Source organism: Trichechus manatus, unplaced genomic scaffold, assembly GCF_000243295.1.
Source record: "Trichechus manatus latirostris isolate Lorelei unplaced genomic scaffold, TriManLat1.0 scaffold00087, whole genome shotgun sequence".
In the NCBI taxonomy this organism is placed as follows: domain Eukaryota; kingdom Metazoa; phylum Chordata; class Mammalia; order Sirenia; family Trichechidae; genus Trichechus; species Trichechus manatus.
This window is the reverse complement of record NW_004444023.1, coordinates 4,966,142-4,984,210: the sequence shown is the minus strand read 5'-3', so window position 1 is coordinate 4,984,210 and position 18,069 is coordinate 4,966,142. Positions and strand designations below refer to the sequence as shown.

The window sequence follows — 18,069 nt, the reverse complement described above, 5'->3', positions numbered from 1 at the left end:
GCCCTGTTGTGGAATTAGACAACTTCAGTTTACATCTGGCCATTATGTGGCCTTGGGCAAGTCATTTTTCTTCTATGTGCTTCAGTTAGCTCATCTATAAAATAAGGATGATGGTGGTATCTCTCACTATGTTGTCCTGATGATTCAATAATACACGCAAAATACTTAGCACAGTGCCTACTATATGCTCAAACAGAATGAAAATAATTGTGATTATAGCTTTGTAACTTTGTGGGTATATTATGTCATGTCATGTCATGCCATGTCATATCATATCACATCATATCATATTTCTTGGAAGAAGTACAGCCAGAATGCTCCTTAGAAGCAAGTATGGCGAGACTTCATCTCATGTACTTTCTTCTTTTTTTTTTTCATACTTTGGACATGTTATCAGGAGGGACCAGTCCCTGGAGAAGGACCTCGTGCTTGGTAAAGTAGAGGGTCAGAAGGAAAGAGGAAGACCCTCAACAAGATGGACTGACACAGTGGCTGCAACAATGGGCTCGAGCATAACAATTGTGAGGATGGCACAGGAGGAGGCAGTGTTTCATTCTGTTGTACACAGGTTCGCTGTAAGTCGGAACTGACTTGACAGCACCTAACAACAATATATTAAATTATATTACATTATGCTATGCTATACTATATTATAAATTATATTATATTATACTACACTATATTATATATTATGAATTACATTATATTATAAGCTGTGGTGAGCTACGGCTGCTAACCAAAAGATCGGCAGTTGGAATCCACCAGCCCCTCCTTGGAAACCGTATGGGGCAGTTCAGCTGTGTCCTATTGGGTTTGCGATGACTTGGAATCGACTCGCTGGCAACGGGTTTGGTTTTAGGGTTTATACCGTATTAGAACATTGGTGGTGCAGTGGTTAAGAGCTTGACTGCTAACCGAAAGGTCAGTAGTTTGAATCCACCAGCAGCTCCTCGGAAATCATGGGGCAGTTCTACTCTGTCCTATAAGGTCGCTACGAGTCGGAATCGACTGGATGGCAACAGGTTTGGGTTTTTTTTTAAATATAAATGCTATATCATAGATTATAAATTATATTATAGTATTAAATAGTAGCAATAATAATGAGGATGACTATTATACCCATTTTGCAGAAGGTAAAACCATGGCCCCAAAATTGACTTGTCCAACCTCCCAGAACAAGCCAGGTCCAAACTTCAGTCCCGCATCTGCATATGGAAGGTCTTCCCCCTTCATTCCAACTCATCTCACTCCCACCTGGGACGATGACGGGACCTGAGACTAAAACTCCCAGGAGGCACCGGGACAGTCTTCCATAGCACGGAAGGCCCTCCTGCCGCGAAGCCTGGTGGGAGTCGTAGTCCCCAGGGTCTGGGACCTGGGACGGTCGGTACCTGTATCAGAAGGCGGAGCAGCTGCTGCTTAGAGAACGGGATGAAGTGCTCGCGGTACTGCTGAGCCCAGTTGCGGGGCTCCTTAGGGTTCCACATTTTGCGGTACTCCCCCATCTTGGCCGCCAGCGATGACAGGGCCCGGGGAGGCCCGAGGAAAGCGGGCAAGACCCGGACCTTGGACCCCCAGACCCCCCGGGCCACATGCAGCATAGCCAGACCCTTTCTCTGGAACCTAAACGAGAGGAATGGGCAGGGATCAAAGGTCATCTGGAGGAAAGGGGCTCCCTCACCTCCATGTCTCCGCCTCAAAGGGCTCAGAGTCCATCCACCCGCCTCGTAGCCCCTCTAGCGTGTCCCCTCCCATACTGCTCAGCTGGCCTGCATCCCAGTCAGGGGTCATAGGTAACTAGGTTCAGGGGCGTTTTGCGGACTGAGAGACCTGGTAGGGATACAACTGTTTTCTGCAGGGTCTAGGCGGCGAGGCGAATCTTGGAAGCATAGGAGATGCTCGGCAAGACTACATCGGGGGTGCAGGGCCGCCCTCCCCGGCCATGCAATCCCCCACCCTCCCCCTCACCTTAGCCAACGAGCGACTGTCATTGAGCCTCCTGCGCATGTGCACAACGGCGTCCTTGTCCCCCAAGGTTCGGCTTCAGACGGCAGTAAACGCATGCGCCAATCGTGGGTCACTGTGAGCTGGCCATATGCAACGCCCTATCTCAAGTGCGCGTGCGTTATGTGCCTGTCTTTCTCCACTTCTGCTAGCTTTTGGACGCGGCGCATGCCCTGCAGCAGTGTCTCCTCGTCCGCGTGCTTCAAAGGGAAAGGGGCGGGGCAGGCAGGGGACACCCGGGAGGGAGGGGTGGGGCAGGGTTCCCGCGCGCCGCCGGCCAACGGCGAGTGCCCAACGACCACTGAAGCCACGCCCCCTCACTGTCAGCGCCTGAGTAGGCGGGAAAATAGAGGGGGCGGGACTTGGGCGCAGCCAATCAGCTCTAGAGAAACGAAAAGGCGGGAAAAAGCGGAACCAAAAGAAGGTTGAGGTGGCGCCAGGGACCAGGAGGGGGGAGGACTGGCAGAGGAAGGGCGGACTTCCGGGTGACGCAGACAGGTCCTCCAGAGTAGGGGTGAACCTTTGTAGGGGAGTGTCACCGCAAACCCCATCACCCCCATTTCGCGTCCTTAAAGGGAAGACCCCGATTCTAAGAAGGTAGCCTTGTGCCAAGGGTATGTCCTCCTCATTCTGAGGGGACAGCCCAGTTCTGAAGCCATGTTCCCCACAAATCTAAGGTCCAGACGCCTAACCTGAGGAAGTGCACTTATATGAAGATAGAGCTGAATCCTCAGGGGAGACCATTATTCTAGGGAAATAACCCCAAATCACAAGGACACCCTAAAATATACCCTCAGATGCCTGGGTTTTCCATTATAGATGCTGTCACCCCAAAAGCTGAAAGGGATTCCTCTGGTTCAGACCTCTCAAGGATTCTGACCTCCATGCTAGCACCCCTCACTCCCCAGAAATTCCCACCTGGATCCTCTCACAGACAGGCCCTCTGGCTCCTGTGTGAAGGGGCTATGGCCCCCAAATATTCCAGGCCTCTCCCCACCTCCTCTCCCTGGTTCCCCTCACCCTGAACCTCCACCTCCGGGACCCCCAGCAGTCCCTTCACTGCACACCCAGGCTCCTAAGACCCCTGGCAGTGCCCTCATCCCACGCCCCCCACTTCTGGGACCCCCAGCAGCCCTCTCACCCTGCGCCCTGACTCTAAGACTCCTGGCAGCCCCTTCACCCCCACCCCTATTTTGGTACTCCTCAGCAGCCTCCTCACCCCATGCCTCCCATTCCTGGTACTCCCAGCAGTCCCCTCAGCCTGCACCCCACCTCTGGAATCCTCAGTAGCCTTCCTACCCTGCTCATGGGACCCCCAACAGCTTCCTTACCCTCATCCTGACTCCTAAAACCTCTGGCAGCCCTTTTGCCCCAAACTTCCCCACTCCTGGGGTCCCCGGCATCCCCCTCACCCATGCCCCGACTCTAACATACCACCACTCTCTCTTATCTTGCAGCCACCGTGCCCCAGAGGGGCCTGGACCATCTGGACAGTCCAGCAGGCAGTGTGCAGCATCCTTGCCCCTGTCTCCCTGGGCTCCGGAAGGAGAGCAGCCGCCATGCATGTCCCTGAAAGCCTCCAGGACCTGGCTGACAGTGAGGCCGTTCAGTTTCTGAAGAGGCCAAAGACCATGGGGCGGATCTTCTCAGGGGTGAGGCCCTCCTGGGGCCTGACTGCCCCACTGGGTGACAGGAAATACAAGTTCTCAAGTGTCAAACACAGTGTGGGAAGGAGTTGAGGGAAGGGAGAGGTCAGACAGGGAGACAAAACCAAAGGGAGGTAGTAACTGAGCCACCTTTTACTGCGTACCTATCCTAGGCCCTGAGCTATTCTGTGGTTGTTATTAGGAGCCCTTGAGTTGACTCCAACTCATGGCAACCCCATGCATGCAGAGTAGAACTGCCCCAGAGGGCTTTCAAGGCTGTGACCTTTCAGAAGTAGGTCTCCAGGCCTGTCTTCCAAGGCGCCTCTGGGTGGGTTCGAACTGCCAACCTTTCAGCTAGTAGTCCAGCACTTAACCGTTTGAGTTGCCCAGAGATTCCTTGCTATTCTAAGCACTTGTTATTAACTCTAATCACAACGAACAACCCTCTAGATTAGGTGCTATGAGCTCCATTTTTGAGATGAGAAAACTGAAACTCAGAGAACTTAAATAATTTTTTTAAGGCAGCGTTTTTCAATGGGGTAGCCACAAGCTGCATGTGGCTGTTTATATATATTTCAATGAAAACTAAAAAATTCAGTTTCTCAGTCACACTGACCACATGTCAGGTGCTCAAGAGCCACCTGTGGCTGGTGACTCTCATATTGGACAGTGCAGATCTAGAACATTCCCATCATCGCAGAAAGTGCTATTGGACAGCAGTGAGTAAGGACACAGTAAGAGGCAGAGCTGGAATTCACACTCAGGTCTGTGAGATGCCAGAGCCCTCTCATGTTCCACCTCTCTGACAAGGATGTAGGAGGAGAGGAGCATGGGCTGGGGCCTCTAGGAAGAAGCCCAGGTGGAAAAGAATATGGAATGAACACCTGAGATACCACATGGTGAGTGCTCACAGTGTCCTGGCCCTGGGTCTAAGGGCTTTTCATGCATTCATTTATAATCCTTAGCACATTCCTGAGGAGCCCTGGTGGCATAATGGTTAAGTGCTTGGTTGCTAACAGAAAGGTTGGCGGTTTGAATCCATCCAGCGGCTCTGCGGGAGAAAAGACCTGACAATCTGCTCCTGTAAAGATTACAGCCTAGGAAACTTTATGGGGCAGTTCTACTCCGTCACATGGGATCACTATGAGTCGGAATTGACTCTACGGCACCCAACAACAACAACACAATCCTGAAGAGTCAAGATCTGCAAGTTCTAGTTGCCATTGAGTCGACTTCAACTCATGGCAACCTCATGAGGGTCAAAGTAGAACTGTGCTCTGTAGGGTTTTCAATGGCTGACTTCTTGGAAATAACTTGTCAAGGCTTTCTTCTGAGGTGCCTCTGGGTGGATAAGAACAACCGACCTGTCAGGTAGCAGCCGAGCACGTTAACCCTTTGCACCACCCAAACCAAACCAAAACCTGTTGCCATCAAGTCAATTCCTACTAATAGCAACCTTATAGGCCAAAGTAGAACTGCCTCTTAGGGTTTCCAAGGCTGTAATCTTTATGGAAGCAGATTGCCAGGTCTTTCTCCTGCAGAGCAGATAACTGGTTTGAACTACAGATCTTTTGGTTAACAGCTGGGTGCTTAACCACTGTGCTACGAGGGCTCCTTTTGCACCGCCCAGGGACTCCGAAACATCTGAGGTCAAATCCTCACTCAGCCCAAACTTCGCTGTGTGATCTTGGGCCGACTGCTGCTCCTCTCTGGGCCTCAGTGCACGAGCAGGTAGAGCGGTGGCTCTGAGCGTTATAAGCTATGCCACCTCCTTTGACAGAATTGGAAACTGAGGCCCAGGAAGATGAGGGGACTCAGTCAAGGCCGTGGGGGGTAGGTGGGGTACCCTGAATCAAACCCAGGGTCTCTCCTCCCTCCTCCTTCTGAAACCTGAATCCTGGCCACATGTTGTCCATATGGGGTGCCATACTCTCTGGTTTCCCCGGGGTCATTCCTGGCATAATTATCAGTAGTGCCACCTTTTCATTCTCAAAAGTGCCCCAGTTTGTCCAATAGCTCACATGGTCACCCCATGTCTGTGTGAAGGAGCCCTAGTGGCGAAACAGATAAGTGCTGGGCTGCTAACCGAAAGGTGAACAGTTCAAACCCACCCAGCGGCTCTACAGGAGAAAGACCTGGTGATCTGTTCCCATAAAGATTACAGCCTAGAAAACCCTATGGGGCAGTTCTACTCTGTCACGTGGAGTCACTATGAGTCAAAAGTCGACTCCACGGCACCCAACAAGACAGGGTGATGGGAACTTGGATCCACTGTCGTCTCCACCCAGGGAAGAGGGGAATTATGAATATCGCCTTCCAGCTCCGGGTTCCTTACTGGTGTTATTTCCTCTACTCCTCACTACCCTATGACCTGGGCAGTATTACCCTGGTTTGACCCAAGGAAGGAGCCCTGGTGGCACAGTGTTTAAGCGCTCAGCTACTAAGGTTGGCAGTTCGAACCCACCAGCCGCTCTGCTGATGTGGCAGTCTGCTTCTGTAAAAATGACAGCCTAGGAAACCCTATGGGGCAGTTCTACTCTGTTCCTATAGGGTCGCTATGAGTCAGGATTGACACGACAACGGGCTTGGTTTTAACCCGAGGAAAAACAGGTCCACAGAGGTGGAGTGACTTGCCCAAGGACGCTCACCAAGCTGGTGAGCAAGTCCAGCTAGGATCCACCCACCCGTCTCCACAGCCTGGAAAGGCAGGGCGGGTAGTGAGGAAGAAAGAGACCCAGCTGGTTGGGACAGGCTGGTGGTGGGGGAGTGAGGGGAGGGAAGGGCCAAGAGATTGTGCCAGACGTTTTGGTCACGGGCTTTGCCCGCCGCCTCCATCTTCCCCTCCCTCTGCCCTCACTGCCTTCCCCCCTGGCCCGGCCCCTCGGCAGGGAGTCTGTGGGCAGCTGGTGCTCTTGTTCTTCTGGCTGCCGCTTGCCAGCTGGTGCTTTAACTGATGAATCTTCACTCCCTCCCTGGGGACAGGCCAGGGAGGGCGTGGAAGGAGGCTGGACCGGAGGGGGCGGGAGGGAGAACTCCGACTCCAGGGCGTGAGGTCCCTCTGGCCCAGCTGAGCCCCTTGCCCATGTGCTCTGGGCTTGAGATGCAGCCCAAGGTTTCTGGGGTCAGTGGAAAGACAGTCCAGGGCATGGACGTCAGGAGGGTGGACTCCAATCCCCCCTCCACCACCGCTGACCTTGAGAGGACATGTCCCCTCTCTGGCGAGTCACCCGTATCAGCTGATGTCCGGTCGATTCTGACTCATAATGACCCTAAAGGACAGAGTAGAACTGCCCTCATAGAATTTCCAAGGCTGTAATCTTTATGGGAGCTGAATGCCACATCTTTCTCCCGCAGAGTGGGTGGTGGGTTCAAACTGCCGACCTCTCAGTTAGCAGCCAAGTGCTTAACTACTGCGCCATCAGAGCCCCCTAGGTGAGTCACCAGAACTGCCCTTTTCATCAGCAGCTACTAGTGCTAAGTCCCTGCTCCCTCCATGCCGCCTCTGCCCGGAGCACAAGGACAGACTGGGAAACTGAGGCTCCAAGAGGTGCAGGCTTGGCCCGAGGCCACACAGCTGGTACGTGGCAGAAATCAAGCACACCTGGCTCTTTCCACTGCACCATAATGGCTTCGATTTATTACCTGTGAAACAGAAAAGAATATAAGCCACCACAAGGGGTTGGCACCAGGTGCCAAGGAGGTAGAAGGTAAAATGGATGTGGGCTCACAGTTGATCCATATGCTCACCCGCCCTAGACTTGGCTCTGCATCTGACTAGCAGGCAAGGCACTTGTCTTCCATGGACTCAGTTCTCAGCTCCAGAACAGCTAGAAGAATCCCTGCAGCCTCCCAGGATCCAATGAGATCACGGATGTGTATTACTTTAGCTAATGTGCCTACGTGTTTTTACATCTTCTATTTTCATTATTTAGTTTTAATTATTGTGACATTTTCATTAAGGAGCCCTGGTGGTGCAACAGTTAAGCACTTGGCTGCTAACTAAAAGGTCAGCGTTTTGAACCCATCCAGTGGCTCCTCAGGAGAAGGACCTGGCAGTCTGCCCCCACAAAGATTTAAAAACCAAAAAACATGCCCATTGTCGTGGAGTCAATTCCAAGTCACAGCAACCCTATAGCAACCCTGTAGGACAGAGCAGAACTGCCCCCATAGAGTTCCCCAGGCTGTACTCATTATGGAAACAGACTGTGACCTTTTGGAAGCAGATCACCAGGCATTTCTTCCAAGGTGCCTTTGGGTGGGTTCGAACCACCAATTTTTTGGCTAGTAGTCGAGCACCTAACCATTTGTTCCATCCAGGGAGTCCTTCCTTTGGTTAATGTTGAAGTGCTTGATATTGTTGAGAAAGGAAATTAAGGCAAAGGTTAGAGGAAAATGGACAGAGACTGAAGAGTTTAGGAGTTAGACATCTGCCTCCCTCGTCTCCACTCTGAAGGGCAGGACAAGAACAAAGAAGAAAGGGCCAAAGTCATTCATTCTCTCGACACACACGTGTGACATCTGGTCAGGTCCTGGGTGCTGGGGGCAAAGAGAAGGATACCATGGGGACCCTGTCCCAAGAAGTTCAAATTTTAACAAAGGGGCAATTTTCAACACTGCTTTTCCCTCACCCCAACACCACCACGCCCAATCAATCACTAAGTCCAATTTTACGTTCTAAATATCACTGGCCTCCTCAGGGCTCCAGCTTCAGCCTTTCTCGGCTGGATCCTTCCACTGACTCCTCCCAGGCCTGTCGGCCTCTTGTCTTGTCCTGCTCCAATCCCCCAGCCATGAAGACCTAGAGTATTTCTTTCACCCCCAGGTCTAACCCCTGGCCCTCCCCTGTTTGAATCCCTTCCATGCATAAAATCACACTGAAATAAGAAATGTCACTTGCCATGGCTCCTGGGTCCCGAATCCTTGGCCTGGTGCTCAAGACCTCTGTGGTCTTGCTCCTGCCCATTTTTGCAGCTTCATCTCACACCGGACCCCTCAGATGGAATTTCTCCCCAATCCACAAAGCCCCACTCAGCAGCAGCTGGGCTTTGCACATGCTGTTCGCCCTGCCTGGAATGCCCTTTGCCTTCCTGTCAGCGGAAAGATGCCTCATTCTTTAAGGGCCAGTTCAAATGTTCCCTTAACCAGTTGCGGTCAAGTTGATTCCTATTCATGTGTGTCAGAGTAGAACTGTGCTCCACAGGGTTTTCAATGGCTGATTTTTCAGAAGTATATCTCCAGGCCTTTCTTCAGAAGTGCCTCTGGGTTGACTTGAACCACCCACCTTTCAGTTAGCAGCCAAATGCATTAACCATTTGCATCATCCAGGCAATAAATGTCCCCTTTGTTATTGCTAGTTCTGACTCATAGCAACCCCACGAGTTACAGAGTAGAATGGCTCCATAGGGTTTTCATGGCTGTAATCTTAACTGAAGCAGATCGACAGGCCTTTTCTTTCACAGCACTGCTGGATGGATTCAAACCACCAACTGTTAGGTTAGTTTTTGTTGTTAGGTGCCATCTAGTTGATTCCGACTCATAGTGACCCCATATGACAGAGTAGAATGCCCCATAGGGTTTCCTAGGCTGTAATCTTTATGGGAGCAGATCGCCAGGTCTTTCTCCCAGGGAGGCGCTGGGTGGGTTCGTAGTGCCAACCTTTCAGTTAGCAGCTGAGCACTTAACTGTTTGTGCCACCAGGCCTCCTTTTTATTTTTTTAATTTTATTGTGCTTTAGGTGAAAGTTTACAGCTCAAGTTAATTTCTCATTCAAAAATTTATACACATATTGTTTTGGGATACTGGTGGCAATCAGTGCTCCTTTTTAGGTCAGCAATCGTGTGCAAACCATTTCTGCCACCTAACAACATTAATGTCCCCGTACCAGAAAACCAAAATCAAACCCATTGCCGTCAAGTCGATTCCAACTCATAGCAATCCTGTAGGACAGAGTAGAACTGCCCCATATGGTTTCCAAGGAGCAGGTGGTAGATTAGAACTGCCGACCTTCTGGTTAGCAGACAAATGCTTAACCACTGTGCCACCAGGGCTGCAATATCCCCTTATTACCTTCTAAATGCAGCCCCATGACCTCAGTTCCCGCTCAGATCTTAACCTCGCCCACCCTAGGCCGCAGCCTTTAGTTTCGCCCCCTCCAACCCATCTCTGTAGGGCCCTAGAGGGGGCTTTCTACACCCACAGCTGACCCCATGCCTTCCGTGCTCACAGCCCTCCTGTGCATCCCTAGTGCCCTCCAGACAACGGCCATATTCCTTAGCCTTTCTTGATTTGGCTGATGTCTGCAGCCACCTCCCTCACTGCCCACTACCCCCTCCCCCCAATCTGGGCCCTGCTCCAGTATGAATGACTTGATTTTCAGTTTCCCAAACCCAGCCTCTCACATCCACCTATGACTCCGCATGAGCCTTCCCCAGAGGGCCTCCTCCCCACTTTCTCCTGGATAATTCCTCACCCTTCACAACTCCTCGTAGTCACCATCTCCTCCAGAAAGCCTTCCTGGACCAACTCCCACCCGCCCCACACACACCCATACCAGTCCCTTCCACGTCTGCCCAAGCTGTGTTGTGAGCATCTGGAACAAGTAACCGGGGCTGAAATTTTGAGCCCCTTCCCGCCAGGAGTTCAGCTTAGCACCAGGCAGTAGAAAAAAACAACAAAACCCACTGCAGACGAGTCAATTCCAACTCATAGCAACCCTATAGGACAGAGTAGAACTGCCCCATAGGGTCTTCTAGGCTGTAAATCTTTACAGACAGTGCCCTGGTGGTGCAGTGGCTAAGTGCTTGGTTGCTAACCAAAAGGTCGGCAATTTGAACCCACCAGCCACTCCGTGGGAGAAAGATGTGGCAGTCAGCTTCTGTAAAGAATACAGCCTTGGAGACCCTATGAGGCAGTTCTCTGTCCGATAGGGTGGCTATGAGTCAGAATGGGTTAATCTTTACTGAAGCAGACTGCCACATCTTTCTCCCATGGAGCAGCTGGTGGGTTCGAACTGCTGACCTTTCAGTTAGCAGCCAAGCGCTTAACCACTTCGCCACCAGGGCTCCCTTCAGGGAGTACAGTGAGGGGTTATAAACAGACTCGGGAGCCAGACTGCCTTGGTTTAAATCCAGGCCCTGCCACGTACCAGCTGACCAATTTGGGGCGATTCTTTTTTTTTTTTTAATTGTGCTTTAGGTGAAAGTTTATAGCTCAAGTTAGTTTCTCATACAAAAATTTATACACACATTGTTTGGTGACCCTAGTTGCTATCCCTATAACGTGACAGCACACTCCTCCTTTCCACCACAGATTTCCCGCATCCACTCAACCAGCTCCTGTCCCTCTCTGCCTTCTCATCTCGCCTCTGGACAGGAGTTGTCTGGGCAATTCATTATCCTCTCTGTGCCTCAGTTTCATTATCTAAAACATGGGGTAATCGTACCCACTTCCTGGGGTGATAGTAAGGATGAGATGGGCTAATATTTGTAGAGTGCTTCAAACAGTGGCCATCATACCATAAGCGTCCAATATATAAACATTCCAGAAGCTATACTACAATGTGCACAGACGAGAGGGACGAGGTTACCATATCAGTGATACTGTATTTGCTTTTCAAAAAAAAAAAAAAAAGACCCAAAGGGGAAAAAAAGCAAAATGTTAACGTTTGTCAACTCCGGGTAGTAGGTACCAACCTACCAACCAGTTGCCGTCAAGTCGATTCTGACTCGTGGAGACCCAATGTGTTACAGAGTAGAACTGCCCCGTAGGGTTTTCTGGTTGTAATCTTTACGGAAGCAGATTGTCAGGCCTTTCTTCCATGGCACCACTGGGTGGGTTCGTACCACTGATCTTTAAGTTAGCAGCTGAGCTCTTAACGGTTGCACCACCAGGGCTCCTAGGGTAGTAGGTACTGGGTGTTTTTATATTCCCCTCTGTGCTTTTCTGTTTATTTTGAATATTGCATAAAATTAAAAAAAAAAAAATGAGTAGGAATTGGCCGGGCCGGGAGGGAGGACAGAGGAGTAGAGGCAGAGGGCAAAGCTTGGAAGCTGAGAGAACCATCACACTAGCAAATGCTTCTGGAACTCTCCCTGTGTCCCAGGCACTGTGTGAGGTATCTCACCCAGGCACTTATGGTTTGGTGTGCCAATTGGGGTGCATGGGGTGAGGCAGGGGTCAGAGGTGAAAGACGACATGAGGAAAGTGGGCAAGCACAGACCACACAGGGCCTTAAAGGCCAAGACCACACAGGGCCTCAATGGCCAGGCTCAGGGGCTGGGACTCTGTCCTGAGGCACTGGGGAGCCACAGGAGAGCTATGAGCAGGGGAGGGGTGGGGGCAGCACTGGGTAGAGAGAGACCCTTCTGGACTCTCAGTTCCATTCCATTTGTCTGCCTGTCTATTATTATACCCGTACCAGCTGGTGTAACACTGTAGCTGTATAGTATGAATTGAAATCAGGAAGTGTGAGATGTCCTACTTTGTTCTTCTAAATTGCTTTGACTTTTCAGGGCCTGTTGCCAGTCCATATAAAATCGAGGATTAGTTTTTCCATTTAGTAAAGAAGGCTCTTGGAATTCTGATCAAGATTGTGTTGAATCCGTAGATCGCTCTGGGTAGTGCTGACATTTTAACAATATTGTCTTCCAATCTACAAGCACTGAGTGTCTTTCCATCTGTTCAGGTCTTCTTTACTTTCTTTCAGCAGTGCTTTGTCATTTTCACTGTCTAAATCCTTCACCTCCCTGGTTAGCTTTATTCCCAGGTATTTTATTCTCTTTGATGTTATTGTAGATGGAATTATTTTCTTAATTTCCTTTTCATATTTCTCCTTGCTGGTATATAGAAACCCCACTGATTTCTGTGTTTGACCTTGTACCTGCAACTTTGCTAAATTTCTCTATCAGCTCTAGAAGCTTTCTTGTGGACTCTTGGGGATTTTCTATATATAGGATCATGTCATCTATGAATAGAGATAATTTTACTTCTTCCTTTCTGATTTGGATACTTTTTATTCCCTTATTGCTCTGGCTGAGAAAGACCCTTCTGAGACCATGTGGGTATGGACTGAGAAGCAGACTGGAGGCCGGGGGCCAGAGAGGAGGCTGGGGCTAGGGCTCAGGGGAGAGAGGCCAGGGGAGGAGACTGGGGTAAGGGTCCAGGGGAGAGAGGCCTGAGGCAGGATGGAGAAGAGGGAAGGGGACAAAGAGTCAGGGCAGGAGGGACAGGGCATGGAGGCTGCTGACTCTGAGGGGTGACGAGGGAGTGGTGAGACAGCCCAGTGACTGGGCATAGGGCAGAGGACCAGGAGAAAAGCGAGTGTGGAGGAGGTGACCGCTCACCTCCAGGCCAGGAGCCTCCCCTGTCTCCACAGGTCTTCTCCCTGGTGGTCTTCTCCTCACTGCTGACTGACGGCTACCAGAACAAGACGGACTCCCCGCAGCTGCACTGCGTCCTCAACAGCAACGCCATGGCCTGCAGCTTCGCCGTGGGCGCCGGCCTGCTGGCCTTCCTCAGCTGCCTGGTCTTCCTTGTGCTAGACGCCCATGAGGGCCGCATTGCCGGCTCCCGCTTCAAGACGGCCTTCCAGCTCCTCGACTTCATTGTGGCGGGTGAGCCCCAGAGTGGGGGCGCTCCACTCAGAGCCCATGCCACCCCTCCGTCACCTTCCAGCCAGCCTCTGACAGTCCCCAGATGTGAGGCAGCTACACAGGTCCCAAACTTCATCCCTCTCTTCTCCCTGCACCTCCACACCCACTCTTCCTCCTGGGGATTCTTACTCACCCTTCAGACTCAATGTGTCACCTCTCCTGACCCCCAAGCTAATTCTAGAAGCCTCTCCTCCCCCTCCTTAGTCCCTGGGTGGCACAAATGGTTAAGAGCTCAAATACTAGCCAAACTGTTGGCAGTTCAAACCGATGCAGAGGCACCTCAGAAGACAGTCCTGACGTCCTGCTTCTGAAAGGTCACAGCCTTGAAAACCCTATGGAGCAGTTCTACTCTGACACACACAGGCTTGCCATGAGTTGCAGCTGGTTTGGTTTTTTGTTCTCCTCTGCCAGCTTTTCCCTCGCGTTTGCCTCCTTTCTCCATAGAACATTTCTTGAAAAGCCACTGGTATCGGGAAGTGAAGGAACCCTGGTGGTGCAAAGGTTAAGTGCTTGGCTGCAAACTGAAAGGTTGGCAGTTCAAACCCACCAGCCACTCCGAGGCAGAAAGACCTGGTGATCTGCTCCCATAAAGATTAAACCCAAAACCAAACCTCTTGCCATCAAGTCAATTCCAAACTGCCCCATAGGGTTTCCAGGGCTGTTTAAGGAAGTAGACTGCCACATCTTTCTCCCTCAGAGCGGCTGGTGGGTTCGAACTGCTGATCTTTCTGTTAGCAGCTGAGTGCTTAACCACTGTATCACCAGGGCTCCTTCCCATAAAAATTACAGCCTAGAAAACCCTATGGAGCACAATTCTACTCTGTCACATGGGGTCGCCATGAGTTGTAATCGACTCGACAGCACCCAGCAACAACAGTACTGGAGCCAGGCTCTGTCTAGGCTGCAGGCAGAGTAGGTGCGAGGCAGCAGCTGTGCGGTCAATTACATAACCTCCTCAGGCTTCAGTCTCCTTCTCTATGAAATGGGAATCAGAACAGGGTTTCTGAGGGATGGATGAGGTGAGGTGGGGGGAGCCCCGTGACTCCACATCTGACACATAGGAAATGGTGACCTCATCGCAGGCATCCTTTGTCTTGTTCACCCTCAGAAAAGCCCTGCAGGGTAGGGGCTTCCTCCCAGCTCTGATGGAAATGCGAAGAAGGGACAAGGCTTGCTTAAGGCCACAGAGTGAGCAGTGCCTGGGCTGAGATTTCCAACCCAGGTCTGTCTGGCTCCAGAGGCTCTGAACCTCACTTCCTGTTCATTGTTGTTTTTGGGTGCCGTGTCAATTTTTGACTCATAACAACCCCACTTGACAGATTAGAAAGAGCCCCTGGGTGGGCTCGAACTGCTGACTTCAGTTAGCAGCTCGGTGCTTAATCATTGCATCCACTAGGGCTCCTTTGGCTCCCAGTAAGCACTAAATAAGTGCACCTTCCTTTTCCTCAGGCTCCTTCCTCTCAGGCTGGCTGATCCCAACTCTGGCCCTCCTCCTTTTCCTCCTGTTCTTCCTCTTCCCCACTGGTCCAGTCCTAGTGTCTCAGAGCTGCAAGGGTCCTCAAAGGTCACGGAGTACAGAACTGTCCAGGAGAACCTTCAGGGATGATGGAATGTCCTCTCATCTGTGCTGTCCAATATGGCAGCCACTGGCCACACGAGGCTGTGAGCGCTTGACATGTGGCCAGTGCGACCGAGGAACTGAATTTTTTAATCATTTTATTTTAATTGATTTAAATTTAAACAGCCACAATTGTCAGTTGCTGTCGAGTCGACTCTGACTCATGGCGACCCCACGTACGTTGCCCAGTCCTGCGCCATCTTCACCATCACTGGTGTCCATTGTTGCAGTCACTGTGTATTTTGAGTGCCTTCCAACCCATGGGGCTCATCTCCAGCACTATCTCGGACAACGTTCTGTTGTGATCCATAGGGTCTTCCCTGCCTGATTTTTGGAAGCAGGTCTCCAGGCCTTTCTTCCTAGTCTGTCTGGAAGCTCCACTGAAACCTGTCCACCATGGGTGACCCTGCTGGTATCTGAAATACCAATGGCATAGCTTCCAGCATCACACAACATGCAAGCCACCACAGTCTGACAGACAGGGGGTGGCCCAGGTGGCAAGGAGTTGCTTTATGGGACAGAGCAGGTCCACTCCCGCCATTCACTTTAGGGGGGCTCAGCACAGGGACTAGCTGGCCAGAGGTCCCACAGCAAGACTCCCAGCCCCGCCTTCTCACCCCTAAGCGGCCCTTCCAGAACCTGCCCTCCCGTTGACCTCTTCTCTCTCCTTGCAACCCCGCACAGTCATCTGGGCCTGCGTCTGGTTCGTTGGCTTCTGCTTCCTGGCCAACCAGTGGCAGCATGCGCAGCCCCGGGAATTCCTGCTGGGGAGTAGCAGCGCCAAGGCTGCCATCACCTTCACATTCTTCTCCGTCCTCGTCTGGGTGAGGACCCTACCCAGGGCCCATCCCCGGGCCCACCTCTACAGGATGGGGGTGGGAGACCTAGAACACTCCCATCCTCACTTGGCTTCCCCAGGTGGGTCCCCCAGGCCTCCGCTAGCCCTTTCAGGCATATTAGAAAGGAGGCGGCCCTTCCTCTGGCATTAGGGGTTGAGGATTGGTGTCAGCTCCCATTCACCAGCCCCCCGTGCAGTAAGCAGGGGGCACAACTGTAATCTTTGCAGAAGCTGACTGCCACATCTTCCTCCCTTGGAGTGGCTGGTGGGTTTGGACCACCGACCTTTTGGTTAGCAGCCAAGAGCTTAACCACTGCACCACCTGGGCTCCTTTCATTGTACAGCAGAGGCAGCATCCCCCTCCCGGGCCATTGCCCAGCCCCGGCCCCTCTCCTCCCCTGCCCAGCCCACACCAGCCTCCTCCAGGCTACCCTTTTCTGCCCACAGATATTCCAGGCCTACCTGGCCTTCCAGGAACTCCAGGAGGATGCCCCTGTCCCCTACAAACGCTCCCTGGAAGAGGGGGCCGTGGTGCTGACCACCCTCTCCCCGCCCTCGGCTGCCAGCCCTGTCAGCTCCTCTGCCACCGGCCCCAACAGCCTGAACTATGCCAGCTCTGCCCTGTCCCCCTACCTGAGCACGCCGAAGGTCCCCCGCCTCGCCATGATACCCGACAACTGAGTACCTCAGTAAAGAGACACCCTCCCTCCAGAGGGTTCTGACACAGTCCTTTGTCCTGCTCATGTCTGTTCCTCTCTGGCCTCTTGGTGGCCGGGGGTAGAGAGAAATCCTATATGGTCACCTCAGAGCTCTCCACAGTGGGTCCCACTTTCATACATCTCCTGGACCCTTCATCCAGGGCCACCTTGATGGCACCAGATTAGAGGTGGTGACTGGAAGGAAACTTTTGCCCTCACAATAGCCAGAGGAGAGGGGTTCAAGGACCCCCACTGCACAGTAAACCGGTTGCTATCAAGTTGACTCCAACTCATAGTGACCCCATGTGTCTTAGGCTGGGTTCTCTAGAGAAGCAAAACCAGTAAAGCATATAAGTATCTACATAAAGAGATTTATATAAAGGAAATGGCTCACGTGGTTGTAGAGGCTGGAACATCCCAAATCCGTGGATGGGTCAGGCTGGAGGCTTCTCCTGATTTACGTAGCCACAGGGGCTGGTGAACCCAAGATCGGCAGGTCAGACAGCAGGGTTCTTGCTCACAGACTTGTGAAGACTGATGAATCCCAAGACTGGCAGCAAGACCACAGGTAACCTACTAGCTCAAGTCCCAAGAACTGGAGGTCATATGAACAGGAGCCAGCTGCAGGATTCAGAGCAAGCAAAAGCCCACAGGCCTTGCAGAAAGTCCACTTATATCTGATGTAGGCCACAGCCCCAATGAAACTCCTTTTCGACTGATTGGCTACTCACAGCAGATCCCATCATGGAGGTGATCACATTATATCAAATCTCATCATGGAAGTGATCACAACATCATCATACAATTGCCAAAGTACATCATTAACTGCCAAACCACTAAGAATCACGGCCCAGCAAAGCTGACGTACAATCTTAATGATTACACCATATGTGCAGGGTAGAACTGCTCCATAGAGCTTTCAAGGCTGTGATCTTTCAGAAGCAGACTGCCAGGCCTGTCTTCTGAGGTGTCTCTAAGTGGGTTAGAACTGCCAACCTTTTGGTTAGTAGTCAAGCTCTTAACTATCTGCACTACCCAGGGACTCCCATTGTATAGTAAAACCAAAAAACAACCCCGTGGCTGTTGAGTTGATTCCAACTCATAGCGACCCCCTAGGACAGAGTAGAACTGCCCTGTAGAGCTTCCAAGGCTGTAATCTTTATGGAAGCAGATTGCTACATCTTTCTCCCTCGGAATGGCTGGTGGGTTCCAACCGCTGCCCTTTGGGTTAGCAGCCGAGCACTTAACCACTGCGCCACCAGGACTCCTTCACTGTACAGTAGAGGAAGCTAAAGTTGAGAGAAAATGCTTCCACCTGGGGATGGAGAGTGAAGAAGAATCAGGGCCACCACTGGGACCCAGCCCTGTCGCCAAAGCCCAAGCTCTTCCACTCACTCCAGTGGCAAAGGACTCAACTCAAAGCCATGTTGGGTGAGGCGTTGTGCAGGAAACAGGGCTATGAGTCCACAGAAAGGTTCATGGAGAGCCTCGTCCTAGAATATTGGAAAGACTCTCTTGGGGAAAAGGAAATTATTTTATTCTAAAAGAACTCTGACAGTCACGGGGGACTCACGCAGGTAACCTCCAGGCAGGTCACCACAACGAGTGAAGCACG

At 51.7% G+C, this 18,069-nt stretch overlaps 2 protein-coding genes across 2 annotated transcripts in view; one reads left to right on the top strand and one right to left on the bottom strand.

Annotated features, from left to right (window-relative positions):
- TMEM143 (transmembrane protein 143) overlaps positions 1-2,113 on the bottom strand; it is a 34,484-nt gene extending 32,371 nt beyond the window's left edge. Inside the window, exons 1-2 of the mRNA XM_004381839.3 lie at positions 1,969-2,113; positions 1,392-1,623 (exon numbers count right to left, since the gene is read on the bottom strand). Of these exons, the coding sequence (XP_004381896.3) occupies positions 1,392-1,623; positions 1,969-2,063 (327 nt within the window). The 5' untranslated portion in view covers positions 2,064-2,113. The remainder of the gene's footprint in view (positions 1-1,391; positions 1,624-1,968) is intronic.
- A 1,450-nt stretch (positions 2,114-3,563) lies between these two features.
- SYNGR4 (synaptogyrin 4) lies at positions 3,564-16,437 on the top strand. The gene is made up of 4 exons (XM_004381694.1): positions 3,564-3,656; positions 13,024-13,261; positions 15,603-15,742; positions 16,204-16,437. Exons 1-4 carry the CDS (start codon positions 3,564-3,566, stop codon positions 16,435-16,437), a joined length of 705 nt encoding a protein of 234 aa, XP_004381751.1.
- Positions 16,438-18,069: the final 1,632 nt, after the last annotated feature.

Excerpts from the sequence above, each read along its gene's own strand:
- SYNGR4 (XM_004381694.1), top strand. The coding sequence starts at position 3,564 with ATGCATGTCCCTGAAAGCCTCCAGGACCTGGCTGACAGTGAGGCCGTT. Across the intron at positions 13,262-15,602 it reads CCTCGACTTCATTGTGGCGG|TCATCTGGGCCTGCGTCTGG; the intron begins GTGAGCCCCAGA and ends AACCCCGCACAG. Across the intron at positions 15,743-16,203 it reads TCTTCTCCGTCCTCGTCTGG|ATATTCCAGGCCTACCTGGC; the intron begins GTGAGGACCCTA and ends TTCTGCCCACAG.